We start from the raw sequence: 17,597 nt of genomic DNA on the forward strand, positions 1-17,597 counted from the left end.
CTATTAAGTGTGAGTGAGCTGGATTTGACAAGAGACAGCAACGCAGAGGCGCGGACGGGGACTTGCAAACGCATCTGTTAGGCAGCTTCAAAGGTGCGGTTGACACACTGAACCCCGACTGCAGTTCTAATTCAACTCATCAACATGCCTTCGGGTTTAGTGAAGAGAAAGAGTGTCCTCCCACCCGTCACAGAGGTATGTGCCGTGAATGCGCTGAAGCCTGCGCTTCTAATAGCACATGGCGCTCTCTAGACAAATGACGTGGCATCGCCAAAGCACCTCCGAATTGTCCCCTGGAGTCTGAGCTTTAGATCATCTGTTCTGCATTAACCCTCCATTACGTCTCTGCCTCTTCTGTGTTTTGTGTCTGCGCTCAGGCCGTGCTCCTTGGCTAATCTCCTCACACTGAGTTTATCTGGAGGCTCATCTTCATTCATTTCAGCTCCTTTCCCTGGGGGAGGGGCGCACTCAGACAGCAGGGTCAGAGGGAAGGGGCTAAATGAGAAGGTAATGCTCTGTCGGCGCTGCTCACACACTGTCAGCGCACTGATCTATGTGCCCGGCCACCTGGTCCCCCGCCACTCCATCATCTCCGTTCGCCCGAGAGCGGAGGAAGTTGTTTATTATAGCAATTTTCTTTAGATGTCTTTTTCTGCTTTGAAACTGGCCTGTGGTTAACTTATTTCTCACTTACTGTCATTACAAAGGCCGCTGTCCGTTTCCCCTGCAGGACTCTCCCTCGGTGCGCTATTAATTGGGAAGGGAGTTTCAAAGAGTTAAACACCCCCTTTGCCACTTAACAGGGAGGGGGGAAATGCCTTCACATAAAGGACAGCTTTTATTTTTAAGACTTTGAAGAAAAGAAGGAATGCTGTACAAACACAGGGGATCACCTTTCAGTCTTAGAATAGCAACCTGTGTTATCTTGTTGTTCCCAACCAGCGTTCATCAGAGGGAGATGAAGTTACTTCATAACGAAGCACCCTGATGAATTTCCTCATACCCTCCCACTGCGAGACAGCGTGACAGAGAATGTGACTCAGTCACTGTTTCTGTGTGTGTGAGTGCGAGACAGAAGCAGAGACAGAGAGAAACAGAAGCAGGTGGAAAATGAGGAAGAGAGAGAGGAAGTGGGAAGAGAAAGACGGTGGGGGAAGAAGAAATGGGGCAGGGAGGAAAGGGGTGGCATTGTGGGGATGAGAGAGAGGGCAAAGCTGGCAGAAAAGCTCATCTCAGTCACTTCCAAAGAATGTATAATCTCTAAGTGGGCACCTTAACTAGTCATGAAAGAAAAGAGTGTGTTTTTAATTATTGTCAAGGCCCCCTAAAATTATATATTAGACACACCTTTTGCACAGTGCTTAAACAAACAAACAAACAAAAAAGAGTCGGTGGCCTTATATGACCTATATATTATCTCAAAATGGAAAAAAAGTCAAGTTTTCAGCTATACTCAAAAGCCCAGCACATCTCTGTTGACTTCAGATTAAGTGATTATTTTTCAACAAGTCACATGTAAATGTCAACTGAGATCTTCAGTTTTCACATTTCTACCATTTCAAAATTTAATTTCTTACACATCTCTCTCTCTCTCTCTCTCTCTCTCTCTCTCTCTCTCTCTTTCTCTCTCTCTCTCTCACACACACACACACACACACACACTAAATGTTGGGTGTGGAAGTAACATACTTAGTTTTTCTTGGTCTTCCCAAACCCCATGAACTAAACAATGCGGTGGTCCATACATGATCTCCTAAAGACTACAGAAACAGAAGCTGACTTTTCAATCTTTCAGATGACTGACAAGTGAACTCATTCAATGAGCAATTCCTTAGACTTTATTCCAGGCTCATGTTGTGTGGAAGGAGTTGAGTAAGAAAATGTGGGAATGAACCAGTTGGTAATAACTGTATCTGCAGTGGCCTCAGGATGTGTGTGACTTGCCAGATCAACACTGACTTCTTTGGGTGCTGGTTCTGCATGTGCCTGAGGAGTCTTTCCCCGGTGGGCAATGCACAAATATAATACAGGGCCCTGAAAATGAGCTCTTTTCCTCCAACTCATTTACATATATATGTGTATTTCTCAATGAGATGTTGATTGATGGACTTAACTAATGCCTAACATTTTTAAGATCTAAGACAATCATATAAACCCTCCGTTATCTTTGTGAATTTCCAGCATTGTGTCCGTGACATGCAGCTCTTGCAAATGCGGACATGAAGAGCCAAAGGTTCCCAGGAGAATGCATGTGTGGAAGGGAGACTGCATTTTAAAACTGGGCGGACGCACGCCTCGGTGATAGAAGTAACGGTCTGTTTTCCATTTAGACTGAGCTTCCCTATGAAGACGTTCTGCACAGCTTTGACAGATAAACATAACCAGAAGCAGAAGACCTTGCCTTTGGGGTTAACTGACAGCCATCAGTTACTCCCAGGATCTCATCAGCCTGCCTTCCTTGCACTAGAAAACGATCAGAAAAAAGGGTCTGGGAAACCCACCACCTTGGGAAGGCAAGTTGCTATTCTCTCAGACTGGGGTGAGTCTATTGTGAGCCAACTGGTCAGAAACTTCTGTGTAAACTGCTCACTTTGGGGAAGGCAGGCATTTCAGCCACCACGCTGATTCCTCAAATGCAATTCAGGAGATCAAATGTCAATACTTTAAATGCTGTTGACTGTACTCAACTTTCAGCTCAACCCAGTTCTAAGGCTAGTCCTGAGAGATGATGAAACCCCGTGGTTTTTAAATGTGTCCCTTAGAAGTCTGGGCTTGTCAGAGATTACAGCTGCGGTTTGGGACAGAAGCAAAAATGGGGTAAGAAGAGGCTGGTCTCTGGGCCTCTCACTCCTGCCTTTGGTCCGAGAAATTTTGCTGTCATTTAACTTATTTATCGTCTCTATGTGTGATGTTTTTTCAATTTGGAAAGAAGATTCCACTTTCTAAATGTATAAATGAATTTTATCACTGGAAGCTCTTCGTCCAATAAATATATATTTTTTGAGCATCTATGATGTCCCAGGTACTAAGTCAGCCCTGGAAGCTGCAAAGATGAGTAAGTCCTTGTGCTAATGTGGGATTCCGGGGGCCATTAAAGTGCGCAAGGCCAGTGCTGTGGAGTACAGCGGAAGGCACAGTTTAGCATGAGTTCGGGGAAGTCATTTCCCAAATGAGAAAACTGGGATCCAGATGGATGAAGTGACTCCTGCACCGTGGCACGGGGAAGAGCAGCAAGTAGCCCGTGCTCCCACCTGTTCACACAGCGCTCCCTGCACCAGCCCATGCGCTTCCCAAAGAATGGGATCCACATACCGGGACTCCCGCTTTACATCCCTTAAAGAGCCGAGACATGGTCTGTGTCTTAACCACTGTGTACTCCCTATGTCTAGTTCAAGGCACCCAGCAAATGTCTCATTTTGTTCAGACAAAGAGAGGACGTAAGCAGGGGCAAATTACTTTGCAAGTAGTTACCTAAGTCAATACACACCAAGGCAGTCGAAGATGGGAACTAGCTAAGCTATTGGGAGGGTCTGATTAATATATATAAGTGAGATAAAAATAGGGACAGTATGCTCTAAACGGTTTGGCTCAGTGGATAGAGCGTCGGCCTGCGGACTGAAAGGTCCCAGGTTCGATTTCGGTCAAGGGCATGTACCTTGGTTGCGGGCACATCCCCAGTAGGGGGTGTGCAGGAGGCAGCTGATCGATGTTTCTCACTCATAGATGTTTCTAACTCTATCCCTCTCCCTTCCTCTCTATAAAAAATCAATAAAATATATTAAAAAAAAAATAGGGACAGTATCCTTAACATGCCATCCTCACGTGTTTTGGTAAACACACACTCCTGCCGACTTTTACACCATGAGAGGAACTTAGTGAACAGATATTTTAAGTGGCTGAGAGAGAAAGTGCTTTGTTTCACAGACTTATACTTTCTGTGGATGCAACAGCATTTTTTATTTTGGTCGGTTCCCACACTTTGATTTTTAGCATCCCCCAGGATTGTAAAACGCATTCAACATTTTTATATTGGAGTGAACATATTTTTGGCTCCCAGAGTATTCATTCTGGTTCAATTCACAGTTGTATGGAGAGGCGTATGAACTTGAACTCCCTTTAAAGAATACAGCCATGGATCACTTGGATATTGCTATACAGTCTAGTTTTGGGAAAATGTAATTTATTGCTTACTATGATTTTAACTTTTTAAAATCACTGTGTTATATCGATTTAGGAAGGTCTGACCGCATGACAAAAACTGGCCTGAAATTTGATGTTCTCCTGAGAGGAATAATGTATAATTTAAATATTAAAGTCATTAACCCCAATATTTTTAAAAGATAAAATAGACATGATACTAGGTCACTGGATTTGATTTTTTTAAATCTCCTAACACATTTGCAAGTTTTGAATGAAACCACAACTCCTTTAAAAATACAAGCAATTCATGTCCAATTAATCAAGTACGTTTCCCTGTAGGTTACTTTCAGACAGGTCACATTCCTAGGACATTAAGCTTTCATTGATTCTGTAAGTAGAATGAGTACAAGTAGTGTGACTTTGTAAGCAAATGTGACCTTATTCCATTGCAGCGAAACTATGGTTTTGCATTAATAGAAATATTATTATAGTTCTTACTTCTATTCATATGGTCGTAAAAATTATTTAAAAAAATATAGCCCAGCCACGTTGGCTCAGTGGTTGAGTGTCGACCTCTGAACCAGGAGGTCAGGGTTCGATTCCCAGTCAGGGCATACGCCTGATTGTGATCTCTATCCCCAGTAGGGGGCATGGAGGAGGCAGCCGATCAATGATTCTCTTTCATCATTGATTTTCTATCTCTCTCTCCCTCTCCCTTCCTTTCTGCAATCAATAAAAATATATATATTTTTTAAAAATATAATACATATCCAATTGAAACCGGGGAAGATTTTTATGTTTTTATAATTTTATTTAGATCTACATAATATTTCCCCTTATATTGTAGTTGCTCCACCATCTCCCCCCCGAAGGCACTGCCTGTATTTGCAAGCAGATGGACTGATGAACCTGACCAATTTTGGAGAACTCCATCACCCACTGAGGTCATCCTTCTATTCCCTAAAAATAGCTCCTAAACATCAGAAAAAAAATTGGACCTAGTGAACAACCCAAAGATTTAATTCATTTCAGCCACGTCTAAAATAATATAGATGAATGAGATATGGAGCTATGCTTAGATCAAGCAAAGCACAAATAAAAATTCTCTGCCTGAAGCCGGCACAACATTCAGTGACAATGTGTCCATTATCTGGTTAATGTGATCAACGCCGACAGTGCCAGGGGATATTCCGGGCTCTGAAGATGAAAGCGAGAAGGAACTCCGTTATTCTGCTGTGCACTTTCCATCATTCTTGTCTGACTCTTTGTTGTGGTTTCCCTACGGATGATATATGTTTAACAACAAGCCTGAAATTACCAACAGGACTGTCGACACCTACTGGAGTGGCTCTGTGTTTACGAACAAAACCGGAGGAACAACAGCAAAGAAGGGCTGCTCGTCACGAGGGAGAAAACCGCACATTTCTCACGAGGAGCGACTTGCACGTGCCTGTGACTGCGCGTGGCAGAAGCGTGGGAGGCCCCTCGTCCCCTTCCCGACCTACATTATTTTTCAGCCACAGACCTCGGTGTGTGTACATTTGCTCAGAGATGGATCAGAGGCCTCTTGGCAAAGCTAGTGACGCCACGTTGCTCTAAAACATAAACCTTGCGCGCGCAGTATACCCCACCCCTAAAGAAAACATACCTTTCGAAAGAAAAGAAAAAGGTGTTTGTGGCTTAGATGCTGAGTAGAAAAGAAACAGAGCAAACATACGCATCTAAAAGAAAAAGATTTGGGGAAAAAAAAAAAAAAGTCCAGAAATCCCTAATCAGAGAGTTCAATCCCTGGGGCCTTAGGTTTAATGAAAGCGCAATTTCAGGGGCTGGATGCACTGTTGAGCTCCCGCCACCCTAACTTCAGTCCAGTTTGATTCGGGGTTCCTATCTTATCCCCTGAGAGGCCTGAGGGGGTTGGAAGAATATCGTGTGCTGATGGCTTCTCTCAGACTTAGTGTTGTGAAATCGCTGAGGGACCTTCTATCACACAGACAGAGGTGATAGGACCTGCTGCCTCAAATTGGTAGGACAGTGGAGGTTAACTCATGGTCAAGATCAAGGGCCTAGGCTGCAAACTCAAATGCTGTACCTACTGGGGCCAGAAGTTCTTTTATTTTTTAAAGAGATGTCAAAAATCAGTATTTCTAAAAATAGGAAATCACCTTATATTAAAGTATTGATCCATTTTGTTTTAATATGCAGACCTGGGACCTGGATTTGACTTGTGGTCAGCAGTTGGCTAACCATGGTCTGAGGTTTAGATTTTAAAAATACACGTGCAATACACTCAGAGGGCAAAATGATGATCATGGTTACAGATATCATGTGCCAAGGACTCTGTAAGCATTGGACTTATCTTAAATTATCCTCAAACTGGCCTTAATAGTTAGCTAGTATTGTTTGTCCATATTTCAGATGTGGGTATTAAGAGATTAAGAAACTTGCCCAAGTTTATAGCTAGTGAAGAGTCTATACTTTGCACCCTAGCCAGTTTGGCTCAATGGATAGCGCGTCGGCCTGCAGATCAAAGGGTCCCCTGGTTCGATTCGGGTCAGGGGCAGTACCTTGGTTGCAGGCTCCTCCCCTGCCCGGGCCCTGGTCAGGGCACATGTAGGAGGCAACCAATCGATGTGTGTCCTCTCACATCAATGTTTCTCTTTATCTTTTCCTCTCTCTCCAACTCTCTCTAAAAATCAATGGAAAAATATCCTTGGGTGAGGATTTAAAAAAAAGAGTCTGTACTTTCCACCATACTACTTGTACAATATCTGACTTAGAACCCAGAGTTACAGTAGGTCATTTTTTAAAACTGTCTTCTACTCATTTTCCTTAGTAAATGTTTAAGGCTAATGCCTTTAATAACAATAATTATTAGTATAATTATAATTATTGTAATTATTGAATTAAGCTACTGTTTCCTTTAATTGAGAAGAGCAGTATCACCCCCCTCGATGGGAAAGATTTGGGCTACAGTTCAACTCTGCTTTTCCCCTCACTGTGTGAGTTAGGCAAATCTTTTAAGCTTTCTTCACACTCCATTGCTTATTTTTCTGGCACATCAGTGAGGTAGGTTTTCTATCCCAATTTTGTGGGTGAGAAACTGAAGCTGGAAATGACTAACATGAGTGCCTGGTTATGTAAGCCCTCAGTACGTGGGGGCCAGTGTGATTCTACCCAACCCGAAGCACATCACTTGTCTCTGAAAGCAAATGACCAGCCCCGGCTTCTACACTGAACATTATGAGGACCACAGTCCACAGAGCCATTTGCAGATACGCCGGCTGTTTTCATTACCATTACTAGCCATTCATACCGCTAGGAACCTGGCAGCCTCCAAGAGCAAGGTGGCTTGCTGTGATTGAAACTTTCTTGGCCCTCAGGCCAGTGTCCTTTCTGCTCCATCACTCTGGGCCCCACGCCCCCCCCCCCCGCCCCCCAGCCGGGCCAGCGGACCTATGCGGGGAATTGCAGCAATGGACTACCCCAATGGCAGACACAGACACACGGGAACGATGTAAAAAGTGCTCCTCTACGTACTCCCCAGCATTCGGGACAGCCGCGTGCCACAGTGAGAGGCTGGCGTCTAAATGTGAAACTCACACATTTTCTCGGGGACCCATTGGATCCCTGCCCTTTCCCCCCTAAATGGAGTTGCTGCCTCTTCCCCTTTGCACTCTGAAATCGAGCCTGTTAGGAGACGTGGACTAGAAAGACTGGGGCTCTCAGAGCTCCCTCAAGCTGGGATGTCACTCCCCACTTAGCAGGCGGCGCTGGGAACTGAATGAGCAGAAGGGACTTACTTCAAAGACCAGCGTCTCATTAGTGGGTCCTGGCGCGTACAGACGTTCCGGGCGGTTGAAGGGGCGCTGGTACTCAAACACGGTCCCGGAGAAGAGGAACTCCCCGGGCCAGTCGATGCTCCAGCCCCCCGTCAGGTAGTACTTTTGATGGAGGCTCCGGACGGCGAGGTAACTGGAGGACATCTGCAGCTCCTGGACTTCGATGCTTCGGGCTCCTGCCGGGACGACGACCACCGGGTAATATTCTAAGTGGGAAGAACAGAACATGTTTGTTTTCCACGGGAGGTGACCAGAAAGGCTCAGACATGGAGTGGCCATTTTTTGTAAGGGAAGTTTTTGAATCATCAGCTGACATTCATTTCTACTCTTATGAAGTGAGAGTGATTGGTAATTTTTTTAAAAAAATATATTTTATTGATTTTTACAGAGAGGAAGGGAGAGGGATAGAGAGTTAGAAACATCGATGAGAGAGAAACATTGATCAGCTGCCTCCTGCACACCCCCTACTGGGGATGTGCCTGCAACCAAGGTACATGCCCTTGACCGGAATCGAACCTGGGACCCTTCAGTCTGCAGGCCGACGCTCTATCCACTGAACCAAACCGGTCAGGGCAGTGATTGGTAATTTCATTTTCCGAGTGGCAGGAGCACGGGAGAGAGAGATGTGGCTGTCACCAGCAGCTGTGTGCAGACTGAAGGTACTGCGGAAGGCCACGGAACTCAAGGATGCGATTTATTTTGCATCTACTGAGGAGAAAGTGAGAACTGTGTATTCTCACAGTGATATGCAAAAAACAGGGCTCCAAGTTTAACCTTACTCAAGATGTTTAGATAATTGCTTCAAATACTCATCCAACATTTGAGGGGGTATTATCTAAGTTTCGCAATAAGTTCTCTATTTAACGAATGAATGTGGGGCACAGGACAGCCTGATCAGCAGATTCAGACTGCCAAGTAGAAGGGCATTTGTTTGAACACATCTGAGATGAGTGTGTTTCGAAAACCCTTCACAGGAAAATCCCCACCTGTCCTCCCTAGCTCTTGCAGAAGCGTAAAAGCCATCATCGGCCCTGCGTCAGGTGAGCCAGGCAAAGATGCTCGGCCACATCTAGCATCACTTGAATTTGTTCAGTAGCAGATGTGTCCCACCAGTGACAGCCATGGAGCAGCAGCGTCTCTTACCATTTGCTTTATGCTGGTTGAGGTACAGGCCTTTATAAAACTTGCAAGTCGAATTATCACCTTTGCAAACACCACAGGCATCAGAAACTGCTTTAGAGCCAAGTTCATGATCGCATCCCACTGGCTGTGACAAGAAGGCAAAGAGTGAGAAAAATCAAAGGTCAGAGAAGCCAGTGCTAAGAATAACCTAGCGGTTTCCTGTATTTGCAGAACCTCAGGAAGGAGGTTCAGCTTTACGATGAAAGCACACTGTCAAGTTTGACTGACTCGGAGTTCAAATCCTTCCCTGCCATTCATGACTAGATTTATGCCCAGGCAATCATATAACTTATCTAGGCTTAGACTCGTCATCTGTAAAATCAGAATAAAAAGTTACCATTGCTACCAATGGCAGGTGAGCCAGCTCTACTACTGAAACCTAAAACTGCTGGACAAAACACACACACACACACACACACACACACACACACACACACACACCCTGAAGAGATCAACAATCTCACAATCAAATTAAAAGAGAAAGTGGGTACCCAAATAAAACTACTAGAAAGAAATAGTAGTACTATTTCAAACACATGTGTGAGGTTCTAATCGTATAGTGAATGTATTTAGTGAATATGCAATAAAAGTTTACATTCTTATTTCATTTTTACAGCTACTATGTATAGCAGGCTACGTCATAGGGTTAATGTTGCCCCTTAACCCTATGCCACCTGCTTTTCTGCAGACAGACTCTCTGGCCACCCTTCTCACATTTGCCATCTGATATGAGAAAACACAAACATGATCAGACATCCCAAAGCAGAAAGGTTCTCTTACTTCACAGATCCCATCAATACAAACATCATTTTTGTTTGGGGAGCAAGGAGTTCCGTCTTTCACCTTGCTGGACATTGCGAAAAAAAACTCAAAGTTCTCAGCCTTGCAGTACAGTCTACACCGGTCTTCCTCTAGAAGCAAAGAGAGCAAGATAGGACACGGTCAAGAGGAAATCACAGGACAATGACATGCCCTCCAAAAGGATGAATTACATTTATTTAAAACACTAGCATGATCAAAATGGAAAATGTTACTTACAGGTGTGTGTGTGTGTGTGTGCGCATGTTGGTGCACGTGTGCTCATGTATGTGGCTTTAAAAAATACAAATGCCAGTTAGTAATCCATATAAAGTTGCTTTAACATCAATATGTAAGAATTTAATTTTTTCCAATCCTTAGTACTAGTACGATACACACATGGATTGTGTAGCTACTCTGCTTGGATAGTAAATATTTGAGGCTTCCTCGGCCCTACTGTCTGCCATTGATAACATATAAATGAAGGAGTGTTTAAAGTTCCAATAAATCTTTATATTTATATTTTAAATTTTAGTTTTCAATGACAGTTGACATTTAATAATATTTTATATTAGTTTCAGGTATATATCACAGTGGTTAAGCAATTATATAATTTACAAAGTGACTCCCCCAATAATTCAGGTATCCACCTGGCAACATACATGGTTACCTCAATATTATTGACTATATTCCCCGTGCTGTGTTTTACATCCTCATGACTATTTTGTAACTACAAATCTGTGCTTCTTAATCCCTTTTCACCCAGCCCTCCACCCTCTCCCCTCTAGCAACCATCAGTCTGTTCTCTGCATCTGTGAGTCTATTTCTGTTTTGTTTGTTCATTTATTTTGTGTTTTTAGGTTTCACATATAAGTGAAATCATACCATATTTGTCCTTCACCAATAAAACTTTATAATTTTCATAAAAAAGCAGGTCAGACTTGGCTCACAGGGCATAGTTTGCTGACCTGAGATTTAGGACATGACTTACTTTAGGTATTTATTCAACTAAGCGAAAAAAATTTAGGCATTTCTGAAAAAAAAGACATATGTCAATAATGTTTATAAAACTTACAGAGAAGTATCATATCATGAAAAGGAAGAGGAAGCAAATAAACTGAACTTAAAGGCTAAAAAGAGTAAGTTTTATTGACCACTAAGTTACTGAGATTTCAGATATCACAGGCAAAAAATGAGAGCATTATACTTATAGAGCTCTTGTTATCAGAAAGACATTATGCTAATTTCTCAAATAGAAAGAGTTGTTCCAGTCCAGGAACTGCAGATGACATTTCTCACGAGACCTGACGTAGGCAGCCCTGTGTGAGATCCCTGACAACATCTTACAACAAATGTGTAAACAGTTTGCAAACAGTTGTGCTTCATAAACTCTCTCAATAAAGGACAAAGCCAAAAATGAGGAAGAAGCTCAATTATTATGTTCCAAATATGCAGATGTGCGGATGGATGAACTTTTTCCCCCATCTAGTTTTTTTAAAAAATATATTTTTATTGATTTCAGAGAGGAAGGGAGGGGGAGAGAGAGATAGAAACATCAATGATGAGAAAGAATCACTGACTGGCTGTCTCCTGCAGACCCCCTATTGGGGATCGAGACCACAACCCAGGCATGTGCCCTTGATCGGAATCGAACCTGGGACCATTCAGTCCGCAGGTCAACACTCTATCCATTGAGCCAAACCAGCTAGGGACAGTTTTTTTGTTTGTTTGTTTTTTTTAAATAGCAGTTTTATGTAATGCCTACTAACTTTTGCATTTGAGATTCAGGAGCTGAAATTAACACAATCTAGAAAGCTCCATTTTTCCAGCACAGGTTCCTGAGCAACTTATAAATTAGTCCATTAGAAATACCAAAGAAGGAAAAGAGCTCACTACTGTCAGACAAGGATGGTCTACATTGCCCTCACCGGATGGCCCAGTGGATAGAGTGTTGGGCTGAGGACTGAATGGTCCTGGGTTTGATTCTGGTCAAGGGTAGGGTCGATCCCTGGCCCTGGTTGGGGCATGTGCGGGAGGCAACCAATCAACGTGTCTCTCTCACATCGATGTTTCTCTCTCTCTCCCCCTCTCTTCCACTTTCTCTAAAAATCAATGGGAAAATATCCTCAGGTGAGAATTAACAACAACAAAAAAGAAGAAAAAAAGGATGGTCTACATTTAAAAGGAGAAGAGGGAGGGACGGACAAGAAGGCCTTTACTTTTCTGCCTCCCTCCACTGGGATTTGAGATCCCAAGGCTGGGGTTTCTGTCTTATTCAATCTAGTTTCCTTGGCATTGGGCAGGGTGTCTGCCAGGCAGTAAGCATCAACAAGGGAGCATGGATGAGTTCTAGTAAGTCAAGTGAATGGAAATAATGAAAAAGAAATAAGTAGAACAGTGACAGCTTATTCTGCACAGGTAACAGAAAGCACATTAAATTTGCATATTAGAACTAAAATAAATGTTTTGATGCTTAGCCAAAATAAAAACTAATTAATTTAAAAGTATAATACATGCCATTACTTTAAGTTATAATAAGTACTAAGAACTTAGTATGGAGATAATTTTTATTCATGTGTGTGTGTGTGTGTGTGTGTGTGTGTGTGTGTGTGCATACTCTGCAAATAGGCCTTCCCATGCTTGTAATCATCGAACATGTCAGTTACTGAGTATGGTGTCTCCATGGGGCATATATGGTTTCACGAATTTTTAGTCTGGATAATTCATACCAATTTCAATTAACATCCCTGGGAGACTTAATTGCTGAAATGTCAAAGGTAAGTTTGGAAATATAAGTGCATTCCAAACACATGAATACTTTGGCTTACAGATGTGGGAGACAAGGGGTGTCTTGTGAAATAAAAAAGTGTGGAAAAATAAACAAAACCTATGGAACTGAGAAAACACATGAGCCAGGATGGGTCTGGGGAACAAAAGATAAAAACTGAAACTTTCATACAGGCAGCGATTTCTTCTGAGCTGTTCGTTCACATTACCGTCCATGTAGAGACATATTTATTTGAGGGTCACACAGACCAAATTACCTTCCACTTTCGTATAGGGTTTCCACTGGTAGAACCATCCCCGGAAAGGTTTGCTGTTATATTCTGCACACTGCTGGGCTCGAAAATCCAAGCTATTCTCATGGCAAGGGTTAATGTTGCACAGCTGATAAATGCGGCCGGAACCTGGACAGAACTTGCCACCATACTGAGGCCTAAAGAGAAGAGTAAAGAACTTTAATGCTGGCAGTCAAAGGGCTCACTATTCGTCACGGAGGGTACTATACAGAGTAACATTCCAGATGGGTGTTGTCCCACATAGATAGTCTATTATGAGAACGGAAGTCTGTAGCATACAACTTGTCACATCCCTTCTTGTATCCATGGCAGACATAACTAATCAATCAAAGACCCTTTTTGTTTGTTTGTTTTGTTTTGTTTTGGCAGAGCCTGACATGTCCTTAAAATCCCCCTTTAACACAGCCCTCAAGGTAGCTGCTTATCACTGTTCATCAACTGGAACTGGCAGGTTAGATCAAACTTATTTGCCATTTCTGATCCAATTTGTACATTCTGGCAATTTCCTTAAAAACTGATGAGAGCGTATTTTGACACTCATCCTATCACCTTATATGTTAGGAAACCTGTAAACGCACCTCAATGTTCTTATTAATGTAGATGTGTGCCACACACACACACCCTATGTTGGCATCAAAGCTCTTCAAATGCGAACCCAAGCCACTCGCCAGCTTCTCTCCCATTTCTAAACACTCATCATCTTCCCACAGGCCGTCCGGCACCTGCTGCTGCGTGCAAATTCAGGACCCCAGGGAGACGGAGCAGAAAGCCCCATCTGCCATGCTTCCCAGGCCAGCTTTGTCAGTCCCTGGGCTGATATTTTGATTACTGTCTGACTCTTGTGTGTTTTATTCTAATTGTTCCTAAGCTCCAAGGCAAAACATTCCCTCGTTTTCATCTGCACAATCACTTTTTAACTTTGCAGGTGGCCTACTCTTTTCCTGCCAAGCACGATGGGAAATGGATTTCAAGAGTAGGGAACCCCATCAGAACATAAATAATTAGGATCTAATGGCAAACTCTTTAAGATCTTGGTAGGCAGGCTGCAAAACACCAGAAAGCAAAATAAAGGAAAAAAGGAGCACAAGCCACACGGAAAGTCACCACTAGCATCGTGTCCAGCTTAGTCCGGGCACAGAGCAATTGCTTCTTTTCAGCCGCACTATTTTTTTGGCGGTTTCCTCCAAAGGCTAAAACCCAAGGATGGATCGTCTCACACCAGAGCTCAATGCAAACATGTAACACGAAAGAAGCCTCCAGGTTAATAAACTGATGTGATTAAAATTCCTTGTCTCTTTAGGAAGCACAGGAATGCTATAAAACACCCTGGATTTGCTTCGGCATATTTTATCAAGTCCTCCTAGAACTGCATGCGAAAATGGATTCAGCAGAAACGGGAAGTGTCACGCTGCCAGAATGAGATTTTTCTGCTATTTCAAAACATTCTGGAGTAACTACTTAAACATCCAGCAGTCACTGGGCTAGATCAAGTCCCCGAGGACTTCTTAAATCATTACCTAAAAAGCGTTGAGCAAAACTTTAAAGGGCCACATCTGACAGTCTTCCTATCGCTGGTCATCTTTAGAGAGCCGATGCCAAGCTTTCTCAGTAAGACTCTCCGTCTGAGATTTTACACATAACCTGCATTTCGACGATTTAAACGCAATCAAGTGAAAGAGGACCACATGTGTTACTTTTTTCCACGCTGAAACGATAACAGGGCAAAGACCTCAAAGCTCATAGAGCCATCTCCTCATCTGATAGATGAGACAAGTGGCTGACAGAGCTCACAAAACTTGCATAAAGGCCACAGGGCTACAGGAGAGTGGAGTTAAACCTCTTATCTCTGGGCTCTCTGCCCACTGCACTCTGCCTGCGCCTCACTGTGAGGCAGTAGGACCCGCGCACGGGAGAGGAAGAGTAACACACAGTGGCTGGGGAGCTGGCCTTTGCTATGGCTGCAGATCAGGACTGAAATATTCTCTGCCTCTTCCCAGCTTATCTTTAGGCAATTTTATTCTCATCTGTACAGTGGGGGCAATTGTGACAATGAACTGAGACCACATTTGGAAAGAATTTAGGACACAGTCTCGGGCCCAGTTTGCACAAGTAAATCATAACTATATAAAAATGCTTTCTACTTGTAATGACTGGCAAGCATTTGGACTTTTCCATCAAATCTTCCAATACAGGTCCATTTCTCTGCGGCTATGAGCATGGGTGTTAGGATAAGTTAACAGAAAATTCATCCGGGGCATCCCTTGGTATAATAACTTAAGCTTTTAAAAGAAATGTAGAAAATGAGAAAACAAATGTCTAGGCACACGATTTTGCGTTTACATTAGACTATTTTAAAGTTTACCCATAATTTGCTTCTGCATAATTTGTCAGGTCCTCCCTGTAAATGGTTATCATATTGGCTGGCTGATATTAGAACCATGTAGGGAGCCCGGCTAAATACACAGACACACTCTTGGGCCCTTCCCAGACATTTTCCCTAAGAATATATGGTGGGGAAGATCCAAACCTCATTTTTTTAAAGCACACTTGGTGATTCTGATCATCAGCTGGGCCTAGAAATTACCAGTTGGGAAAAGAGCCAGAGGTTGGATTCAATCATTATTCTGAAGCTATGAACCTAGTGGTGTATTATTCTTTCTCGAGTAGACTCACATTTTAGGAAAAAGTTCTAGAATGCCTTAATGTGTTTAATTTTCACAGTTTTCCCAAACAGTTTATAGGAGTTTTACTAGGCTCCCTTAAGTATAATCATTTAATTGCCAGGGACCCAGGAAAAATGTCAAAGGATTAAGACTGTGGGCTCTTGGTCCCACTCTAACATGATCAGCTTGGTGACTTGGGCAAGAATTGCTGCTGTGAATGGGACCCTCTGCCACCCTACTTATAAAAAAACTGGATGAGACAACAGATTGCAACTCACAGAGGAATAAAGAGGGCCACATGTACCTGGGATTGGCCATTCCCGGACCACATTAACCTGTCAAGCCTTGGGAAGCTGAAATGCATCCCCGAATTGGCCAGGAATAACTCACTTTTTATGAAACAAAAATATGTTCTGGGAAAACCATCATGGTGTGAAATAAAAAGCTCGCATTGCCTCCACATGAAAAAATAAAAATGGTCAGGCTGAGTGATGGGAACAGACCGAATGTTTGAACTGAAGGAAGAAAGGAACCTGCAGGGACGAGAAAAAAGCAGCTGTACTACAACCAAGGGACATAGGAACAGAGAACATCTAACCCAGTGGTTCTCAACCTTGGCTGCACATTAGAATCACCTGGGAATCTTTTTAAAATCCTGATTTCTGGGCCTCGTCCTCCGGAAATTCTGTTTCTTTGTTATGGGGTGGGGCCACAACATTAGTAACAAAGAAACAGAATTTCCGGAGGATGAGGCCCAGAAATCAGGATTTTAAAAAGATTCCCAGGTGGTTCTAATGTGCAGCCATGGTTGAGAACCACTGATCTAACCCAATGGCCTTGGGATAGTCGACCACTAGCTTGTTTCATTTGTGACTTCGAACTTAATGAAAGCAAACAGTACCCTGACTAGACTTGTTTAAAATTAAAACTGCACCAAATGGAACTACTTTAGTGATTAATTCTTCTATCAGGCATCTCTAAAATTATGAAAGGGTATTTCCACGAACAATGCCCTATTATCATGAGAGCTCTCAATCCAGCAGATATGGGAGAGGCTTCCTTTAAATCTCAGGGGCATCATTCATGCACTTTACCAGCAGGGCTGTTAAATTAGGCAATCTATTTCTTTCTTGGGGGGAAAAAATCGAGACTGTAAAATGTAGTGAAGTATGAAAACCAGATCCATGAAATATGTTGCAAAAATGAAAAAGTAATATGATGAATTTTAACAATCCTATCCAAGACACGGGCTGTGTTCAAAGTAGACAAGAGTGGTTTTAATAACCTGATATAAATTGTACATGTACCACAAACCTCCCTACACACAGTCACTGGGTCTGACGAGGGCAGTCAGTCTCAGCTGGGGATGACGCTGCCCCTACAGGACATTTGGCAAGGTCCGGAGACAGTGTGGTTGTCATAACTTGGAGACTGTGGAGAGGGGCGTTAAGAGGGGAAAGGCTAGGGATGCTGCTAAGCATCCTGCCATGTACAGGGCCAACTCCGACAGCAAAATGACGACCCAGCTGAAAATGTCAACAGTGCCCTGGCCGAGTAGCTCAGTTGGTGAGAGTGTTGTCTTGATGTGCCAAGGTTTGTGGGTTTGATCCCGGTCAGGGCACATATAAGAATCAACCCGTGAATGTCTAAATACATCGAACAACAAATTGATCTCTCTCTCTCTCTTTCTGCCTCTCTCTCTCTCTCTCTCTCTCTTTTACTCCTTCTCTCTCTAAAATCAATAAGTTAAAAAAATTAAAATAACCTGTCAATAGTGCCGACATTGAGAAATCCTACGTTAGCCTGAGATAGCCCAATGCGTGTCTAGCAAGCCATGGTTGATGTATCTCCCAACCCTCCCTGGTATTTTGGAACAAAATGGCCTCTTGACCCAG

General features: G+C 43.0%; 1 protein-coding gene across 3 annotated transcripts in view; it reads right to left on the reverse strand.

Moving 5' to 3' along the window:
• Positions 1-17,597, reverse strand: part of ADAMTS18 (ADAM metallopeptidase with thrombospondin type 1 motif 18) — a gene marked incomplete at both ends in the record, with an annotated part of 125,795 nt that overhangs the window by 21,871 nt on the left and 86,327 nt on the right. For all 3 annotated transcript variants that reach the window (XM_081108707.1, XM_081108706.1, XM_081108708.1), the window contains 4 exons: positions 7,941-8,185; positions 9,123-9,246; positions 9,942-10,072; positions 13,004-13,176. In XM_081108707.1, coding sequence (XP_080964833.1) covers positions 7,941-8,185; positions 9,123-9,246; positions 9,942-10,072; positions 13,004-13,176 — 673 coding nt within the window. The remainder of the gene's footprint in view (positions 1-7,940; positions 8,186-9,122; positions 9,247-9,941; positions 10,073-13,003; positions 13,177-17,597) is intronic.

This window comes from Myotis nattereri (genome assembly GCF_964212035.1).
Source record: "Myotis nattereri genome assembly, chromosome: 15".
NCBI classification, from domain to species: domain Eukaryota; kingdom Metazoa; phylum Chordata; class Mammalia; order Chiroptera; family Vespertilionidae; genus Myotis; species Myotis nattereri.